Raw genomic sequence first — 9,286 nt, forward strand, 5'->3', positions numbered from 1 at the left:
CAAAAAGGATTGGGCGTTAAACTAACTGAATGCAATTTCACAAATTGTGAATCAAGAAAAAATTCTGGTGGAGTTTTATTATTTTTCGTGACTGATGACTATTGCATTTCGCGCTGCATCTTCACTAGATGCAAAGCTTCTCCAGAATACGCTGGAGGCTTAAGAATAAACCAACTGTCTGGAAATGATAATAATTTGATACAATTATGTCGATTCTTAAACAACGAAGCTGCATCTTATGGTGGTGGCTTATACATCCAAAAAAATACAACGAGATATGTCATATCTGAGTGTGATTTCTTTAACAATATTGCGAATGGAACAGGAGAAGTTTATAAACGTGGAGGTGGTGGTGCATTTATTGAATCAACAGAATGGATGAAAAACGATCCCTCTCCTGTAATATTTTCTTTCTGTATTTTCATGAATAATGAAGCGCAATGCGAAGAGGGACTTGATGTCAAAATAAACAATTCATATATTGTTGCCAACCCATTTGAAAACTCTTACTCATTCACTTCGGAAAATAGAGTGTATTACAATGAAAGGAACATTCTATATAACAATTGGTTGCCCATTATTTGTGTTAGATTTGTGAATTCAAATGGAACTACCGATGATATTTGTGGATATAGAAAAAATTATCCATGCAAGTCAATTGAGGCTGCACATCTTCTCTCCAAAAATTTACCAAAATATACGATAAATATTATGCAATCAATATTTTCTCCATTGGCAATGATCATCGAAGGCGGAGAAGCTTCATTTGAAGGTGAAAAGGATGACAATTGTATCATAAACACATCCTTGCTGGATCCTTCATCATTCTTGTTCACATTGACTTCAGGATCGATGAAAATATCGCTTGTTACCATTCATCACAACTCCGATGATTCTTCTGTTTCACTATTTGCGATGGGTGCAGCTTCACGGATGCTTTCTTTGAAAAGTGTAACTATTTCCGGGCTTGACGAAACAGCTGAAAGAATTCGGAGCAATTCTCTGTTTCTAGTCATATTTGCCAAGTTTCAAATGGACAACTGCTTGGTTGAGCATATTGCCTTGTCAAGCTGTTCAATCTTCGAAGAAGATATTGAGAGTGGAACAGGAGAGAACATGTTGAAGAATGTGACATTTAGCAATATTTCAAAAGGAGAAGGAAATGGAGGTATATTTTCAACATCAAGGGGAAGAAGGGACTCATTTTGGATAAAAAATGTGACGTTCAAAAACTGCTCATGCAGTGAAGGAAATGGAGGATGTATCGATTGGAGTCTGATGCAGGGAGGATCATACAAGATTGGGCAAAGCAGCATTGCAACAGAAATTCACGATTGTGGGGCAGAGAACGGAAATGGGAATCCAAGCGGAGTGAGTGACACCGGAAGAGGAGGGGGCTTGTTCTTAACGTTGTCTGCACAAAGTGATGTGTTTGAGATTGTGAATGTGGTGTTCAACGGAAATCACGCAGAACATGGGAGGAACGTGTTTATTGCATCAAATCATCTGGAGTTGATCCCAGTTGAGAGATTCGCATTTGTCTTGCAAATGAATGAAGATGCGAGTGATGCAGAAGGGATAGGTGATTCCAGTAACACTTCACTCATCGTCCCCATTCTTTGCTATACTCAAGATGTGCCCCAAAGTGGGATTCAAGTGTCTGCTTCTGGATCTGATCATCCTCGCTGTGGTTTTGCGTTTTTCAAATGCAGAACACTGAGTTTCCCAGTCAACAGAGCGAATGGCTCTCCGATAAGCATAATAGTTAATGGCGCAGTGGATGTTGACGCAACTGTTGTCTTTTCCAAAGCTCAGACAGATGTTGATGCATCCGAAGATGGGGTGTTGCTCGTGATCCACGGAGAAGCATCGTGTGCAGAAGAGAGTTGCAAGGGATTGTTTGATGTTTCGAACAAAACAACAATGAGAAATCTTGTGTTGAACTTGCCCTCAGTTCTGCAGTATCATGAAACGCTGTTTAACTTGAAAAAAGACATTTTGGAATTCAATCAATGCGGATTTCAATTTTCGACTGGAGCAAATGTGATTCAATACTCGTTGTTTGCTGTGGAAAAAGGAACAGTGAAAGTGTCATCACTGGAATTGGACTCAATGAAATTTATGAAATCTGGGTTCACTGCAAACGGAAACGCCTCTCAATTTGTGATTGAAAATGTCGATCTGAGAAATATCTCACTTTCCGATGATAATGGATTTGTTGAGATTGTCAATGGAGGCTCATTCACCGCAAATGAAATGAATGCCAGCGAATGCAATATGCAAGGATACAGTTTGATTTATGCAGGAAGCAGTTGTGTGTTGAGATTGAGCATGTGTGATTGGAGTACTTGTCAGTTCACGGATTCTGGGCTGATAAAGGCAAGCGAGGCAAATGAAATTCATGTGATTAATTGCAATGAAAGCGGAATCAGTTTGGAAACAGGAGATGGAGGGTTGATTGGTGGAGTGATTGCTTATGGTGGAGTTGTTGTTGTGGAAAACACAACCATTGAAGACTGTGTTGCAGAAAGTGGGAATGGAGGAGGATTGAAGCTGAATATGAGAGGCAGCGGAGAATTGAGAATCAGTTCAACAAGCGATGCCACATCAATAAAGAGATGCATTGCTGGAAGAACGAAGCAAGGAAATGGAGGTGGATGTGGAGGAGGACTCTGGCTGGGATTTGAGGGTGAATTATCGAGATTTGATTTGGCCGGAATGAATGTGGAAGGGAATAAAGCAAGATGTGGGAAAGATGTGTATTTTGTCTGCCAAGACTTGAGAAAGACTGTGACAGCATCAACGTTTTCATTTTACGAAAAGATCACTGAGAGGAACAACTCGCTGATGGGAAAAGACAGATCAAAGTTCGAAAATGATGTTGATCTTTTCATCTTCCTCGAAGGTTACAGCTCGTTGGTCATTGAAGTGGATGGGCTGACAGGAGATAATGGAATATGGTGTGGCATGGAAGTGTGCCCATGTGCAAGTGTGGATTACGGAGTTCGCAGACTTGCAGACGATGACGAGAAAGGAATAATACTCGCTGGACGCTCAGCAATTGAGCAGGAGACTGATCTAACAGGTGTGAGTGTCGAAACCAAAACAAACAGACAAATCATTGTGATAATAAAGTCAACAATTGGAGGAGAGTCAGATAGTGTCATTATTTCTGAGGGAAACACTCTAATAAAGAACATGGTTCTTCAGTTGCCAAAACGCTTTGATGAAACAAAGCACACTTTGATCAGCTCAACATCACAAAACGGAGTATTGGAAGTTCAGAAATGCATCTTTGAAATGCAGGAAGAGTCGAGAGAAGAGATTCAATACTCCATAATGCGATGCAGTGGAGCAATACTGATTATGAAATGGACAACCATTCACAACATAAGAACAGAAAGGACTGTATTGGAGTTGTCACTTCTTGGAGCTGAACATATAGCATCCGACGATTCAATAGTTAGCTTCAACAACTGCACATTTGCAGATTTGTCCAATGCAAATACAGATTGTGCTGTTCTTTTCAGCGAAGATGCAAAAAATGCGATTGTGATGGAGCAGTGTAATATGACAAATGTGAAGTCAATTGCAAGCAATTCAGGCGGAGCGATAAGCATTAACCTATCTGGAAGTTGCTTGCTTGAAGTGAGTAGTTGTGAGATGAAAGGGTGTGCTGCTGAAACAAGCAATTCTGGCAAGGGTGGTTGCCTCTTCTTGAACAACAAACAGGCAGCCTCTGATCTTTCTTTTGTGTTTGCAAATGTTCATTTCGAAGATAATGATGCATTTCTTGGCAAAAACATATTTATCCTCAGCAACGATCTGAATGAATCAGTGACAAATCAGACATTTGCATTCAGCGTTGATGGGTTTACCGACAACTCGAATTTGTTTGTGGGAACTGATGAGAAGCGGAACAACACAGACCTCCTCCGATTTCTGGTTGAATACAGCAATTCAGTTGTGGTTGTGTGGGAAAGAGGAGACGATGTTGCGAGATGCGGGAGTGATGAAGATCCTTGCAAATCGATGTGGATGGGGCTGAAGCATATTGTCAAAGATGCAAGCAGCAAGGTTGTGGAAATCAAAGAAAAAGCAAGCGTGGAAGGTTCATGCGATTTTTCTGGGCTGGTCGTTGAGCCCCAAGGTTCAGGAGGAGATGAAGTTATGCGTTCTGTTCTTGAAATTGGGAGCAAAGAAGAAAGTGCAGTATCTGTGTGGATACGCAACAGCAAAACCCTTTCACTGAGAGCACTTGACATTTGCACATATCGCTTGCAGCCAAATGGAAAAACAGGCATATTCGAAAGTGATGGTGAAATGCTTGAATTTGACGATTGCTCACTGTCAACCAATGGAGACGAAGATAAAATGGATAATGCTGCTCTATGCTTTGCGAAAAAGGGAATTTTGCGTTTATGGAAGTGCATGATCACATCGATTGAAGCGAAGCAAAGTGTTTTTGTGATTCTTTCGGGAGTCCAGAGCTTGTTTGATGAATGCAGTGTTTCACAAACAAAAGCTGAATGTGGAAGTCTGGTGAAGGTGCAAGATGAAAGCAGAGACCACAAAAACAACGAAAGAAATGATGTGGGCGAAGTTGTTGCAAAGAATTGCACTTTCTCTTCTGTGAATGTGGAAGGCACAGACGCAAGTTTGATATGCAGCACATGCACTTGTGGAGTCAAAGTTGATATAGAATCGTCTGCGCTGGAAGAGTGTTGTGCAGGTGGAAGCACAAAGGGAGGTGCAGTTCTATTCGCATTGAATGAAGAAGGATCATTCAAGCTGAAGAATGCAAGTGTCAGGCTGTGCGGATGCTCAGCGAGCGAAGGGAAAGGAGGAGGTGTGTATCTTTCCACCAGACTGAATGGAGAACTGAAGTTTGCTTTTGATAACGTGACTTTCAGAAGAAACACAGCGAAAGTGGGAAATGACGTGTTCATCGAGTGCCACCACATTGAAAGCCAGATCAACGAAACACAGTTCAACCTCGATTTCCGCGATGAAGAATTCATCAAACAAAATTCAATATTCGGGATGGACAAGGTTGATCACAAGGAGAAGGCGCTGGATCTGATGAGTCTGATTGTGAAGTATCAATCTGACACCATTGTGGTGTCGAGCAAAGAAGGGAACGGAGGGAGCAATGAGCAGCAGTGTGGAAAACCGAAGCTGCCATGTGCCACAATCGGGTTTGGGCTGCGGCATCTGACTCATGATTTTTTCAGCCAGCTGTTTGTCGATGAGGAGTCAATTGTGGACGAAGAAGTTGTGCTTGAGACATTGACGTTTAGGGGATTGCAGGAGAATGGCAGCATTGTGACTGTGAAAGGAGAAATAAAGGGATCTGAGGATTTCGTGATCCGCACAAGTGGCAAGGTGCAGCTGCAATCCCTTCTATTCGCATTCGAAATGACGTTGCAAACAGAGCGCACTTCTTTCTTGAAGGTTGACTCGGGCAAGGCAACACTAAATGCATGCTCATTCGAGGCAGGAAGCTTGGTTGGAGGATCAAAAAGATCTCTTCCATTTTGTCTGCTCTCAATCGATGGAGGCGAATGTTTCCTGAACAAGGTGAACATTTCTTCACTTTCATTTGAATGTGACGCTGCCATCTGTATCAAGAAGTCGATCGAAGTCAACAATCTTGTTGTCAATAATGTGGAAGTTGAAAAGGATTTTGTGCAGATCAGCGGAAATGCAGCAGTGAAGATGGAGAATTTGGACGCGACTGAAGCGAAAGTGCGCAATGGATGCTTTATTGCAGTCAATGGAGGTGAGAGCAAGACTTCATTAGCTTCATTTTCTTTATCGCTTTCTTTCATTGAGAATATCACATGTGTGGGAGAGGATGCAAGTGGAATTGGAATTGAACGATTTAACTCCATTGCGAAATTGTCCAATTGCTCGTTTGCAAGATGCCAAACACACAAAACAACGGGAAGCATAGCCTCGCTGTCGTTTTGCAAAGATATCGAGATTAAAGGATGCCTGTTTGATGGAGAAAGGCAAATCGAAACAGATGTGCCTCACATGAGCAATGTCGATCCCTTCATTTGCGAATGGAACGGATCGCTTGCAGATGTGGTTCAAAGCAAATCAGTGATAAGTGACACGACTTTCACAAACTCTGCCAATGGTGGCCTTTCAGCAAGAGGGGGAACAATGAGAATCGAGAAAGGCGAGCTTGTGAACAACAATCCAGCGATTGAGCTGTATCCTTCAGCTCGAAGAAATATTTGGTGCTCTGATTCGACCAAGTTAGATATAATAAGTGTGAAAGCAGGGGATGGAGTTTTGCCAGATTCCTCATTGTGGATCTTGAATGATGGATGTGAGCTGAGCGGAATAGCCAGCGAGAGACCATCGGCACTATTTATCCCTGTGCTGCATGAAGTGAAGAGCTTGCCAATATCCTCGGGTGCAACAAATTTGACTCTGTTTGGGGAGCTTCTTCTTCCTTGCAACCTGACCTTGAAATTGTGCTTCACAAGCGGAGATGAGGAATTCATTGAACTCCACGAGATAAACAAAGATGGATTTTCTTCAGAAAATGAAATACAAACAGTTGCAACATCTTCACAATTGGAGAATGTGAGAGAAGAGACTGAAGTTAGCTTGTGCATTCTATTTGGGAATGCCGATTCTCCCTCATCAACGCAGCCATTCATTCTGAAGAATAGAAGTGAAACAAAGGCAAAAGGAGATGAAAGGATTGCGGAAGGTGGAAATGAGAAGAAGTCATGGTGGGTTGTTATTGTGATTTCCTCTGCAGTTTTCATTGTGTTGCTGGCAATAATTGTTGTTTTGGCTGTTCGTTGGAGAAAAGCAAAGAATGAGAATAAAGATTTAAGAGAAATTGTGAACGATAATATCAGAAAAGATCCGAAGGCATTTGAGATGGTGACAATGGAGATGTCACCTGAAGAGCAGTGGAGGAGAGCAGAGAAAGAAGCGGAGAAGAAGAATGATGAGAGGATGAAGAAGAGAATATATGAGACGAATATGCAACATTCAGAGTCATCGGAGCATTTGTTGAGTGAGAGCGGATCGACAGAATACATCTTGGGGAAAGACTCAGACAAAATTCCTGATTGGGCATTAGAAAAGGAAGATGAGGAAGAGGTGAGAAAGAGATCACCATCACCTTCCATTTCATCCACTTCAACAACAGATTCAGATTCGACTTTTGTTCGTGGGGAGGATCTGTGTCCAACCACCTCGTCGATGTCGAATCTGGTGGATGCGATAGCCTGTTCATCTCCACATGAGAAGTTGATTGTGGATCTGAGGGATTCGCTGTTCATGCTTCTTCATGGAAAGAATAAGACAAAGGAGATGGCGATAGGCACTCTGCAGGAGAGGGAGCAAACAGCTGCGCAGATCCTGTTCTGGGTGGCAAATCTTGCACTCCACTCATTTGACGAAATGGAAAATCCTCTCTCATCTCTTTCCAATCTCAGTCCGCACATTGTGCTGTTCTCAGAACACATGGTAATCTGCATTGTGATGCACTCTGACTTCCTTTCTTCTGATGATTCAGATTCCTCATCGATCTCTTCATTAAGTGTTGTATCTTCTTCCTCCAATATTTCAGTGATGAGCGAGAGATTAACAGACTCACCACCTCCTTCATCTGCTTTTGAGGATGAGGATGACTTCAAAAAAGAGTGTCTGAGGTGGAAGGCACCTGAATTGCAGATGAACAAGAAGATGGGAGCAACAAAGGAATCAGTTGTGTTTTCGATTGGGATGATGTTGTGGGAATGCTTGACCTTGGAGATTCCGTTTGGAGAGTATGAGGGTGAGGTGGCAGGGCAGAAAATAGTGAATGGAGAAAGACCTGATATCGAAATGATCGGAGACAGCAATCTGAAAGAATACTCAAAAGAATGCATAGCAATCAGTCCTGGAGCAAGGCCAACGCTCGCATCCATCAAAAGAGTGCTTATCCAACATTTCCCGCTTGGAGCTGCTGTTCTCACAATGTCCGATGCGATTGACATGGAGCAGCGCTCTGGAGATAGAGCAGATTCTGAAAGAATTACTGACGGTGAAAGTCTATTGACATTCACCAGTTGAATTTATCAATGAAAATTATCCAATGAAAAATGATTCATGGAACTAATTGTGATAGATCGTATTTGTTGATATCTATCTCTTGAGGGCTTCTGCTTCTTTTGTATACTTTTAGCATTCTTCATCCTTGGCGTCAAATTACTGCTCAAATGCATTCATCACATTTCATTATATTTCTTCATCAATACGTTGAATCGCATGTGAAATGGTATTTTGATTAATAGCTTCAAGTTTACACATAAAACAAAGAGAGCAAATCAAAGTAGATAATTAAAATAGTTCAATTGAGCCTCAGAAATGAATCTAACATTCATCTTTTGATACAATGGAAACTCTCCTTCATAACCGCAGCTGTTGAAAGAAGGGCACAGCGATATTGATGAATTAAACCTCAAAAATGAAAGGATAATTATTGATGAGCCCACTTTTGCTCGTCTCACTTCATTGACTTCAATTTTTTTAAAATAAAATTAAAAACTCAATGATTTCTTGATGGAAGAAACTATGTCAATTGGGCAATTTCTATTTTTTTTTTCATCCTGTGCTTTCTTGCTCTATTCATTTTTAAAGAAATAAAATAATTATGTGAAATATAAAGAAATAAAAATACATACATATTTTTGTTAATGATAAAAAAATCAAGTTGATTCCGCTAAAATAACCATTTTCTTCATCATCATTAAATTTTATTTTTTATTTTAGAAAATAACTTTAACTTTTTTTAATGTGAAAAGTCCCATGAAAGTTCTTTTTTCCATTTATATGAGAAAGGATCCCACTCTGTTTGAGTAACATGCAACCAAAATGCACAGCACAACCAATGTTATTCATGTTTTCTGATGAAGTTTTATCTGATGCGGTTCGTAATAATCTCAAAAAACAATGCGTGTTTTGTGAATTGTGTGAACCACCTTTCGTCTGTAGTCCATTTGAAGAAGATGTTTTGTTTCTATTTTTTCAATATTAATGAAATCTCTAATAGATAAATCTTTCAGCTCAAGAATCACTGGCGAAAATATGTGATTGCGAAAAATTTGAATTCCAAGAATTCATATTGCAACGAAGAATTCAAATACTTTCGATAAAGGTTTTCTCTTCACGTTCTGGAGTTCCCCCTTTCAGAATGGGAACTTTGGAACATAAAAAAAATAGTGATGAATGGAACAGTAAAGAATTAAGATTTCAATCTTTATCATTCTTT

At 40.6% G+C, this 9,286-nt stretch overlaps 1 protein-coding gene across 1 annotated transcript; it reads left to right on the plus strand.

Moving 5' to 3' along the window:
* Positions 1 to 711: 711 nt before the first annotated feature.
* Positions 712 to 8,088, plus strand: MONOS_8661 (uncharacterized protein; the record flags this gene model as incomplete). The annotated part of the gene is made up of 1 exon (XM_067879090.1): positions 712 to 8,088. One exon carries the CDS (start codon positions 712 to 714, stop codon positions 8,086 to 8,088), a length of 7,377 nt encoding a protein of 2,458 aa, XP_067736434.1.
* Positions 8,089 to 9,286: the final 1,198 nt, after the last annotated feature.

This window comes from Monocercomonoides exilis (genome assembly GCF_001643675.1).
Source record: "Monocercomonoides exilis strain PA203 chromosome Unknown scaffold1-2713096, whole genome shotgun sequence".
Taxonomy (NCBI): domain Eukaryota; phylum Preaxostyla; order Oxymonadida; family Polymastigidae; genus Monocercomonoides; species Monocercomonoides exilis.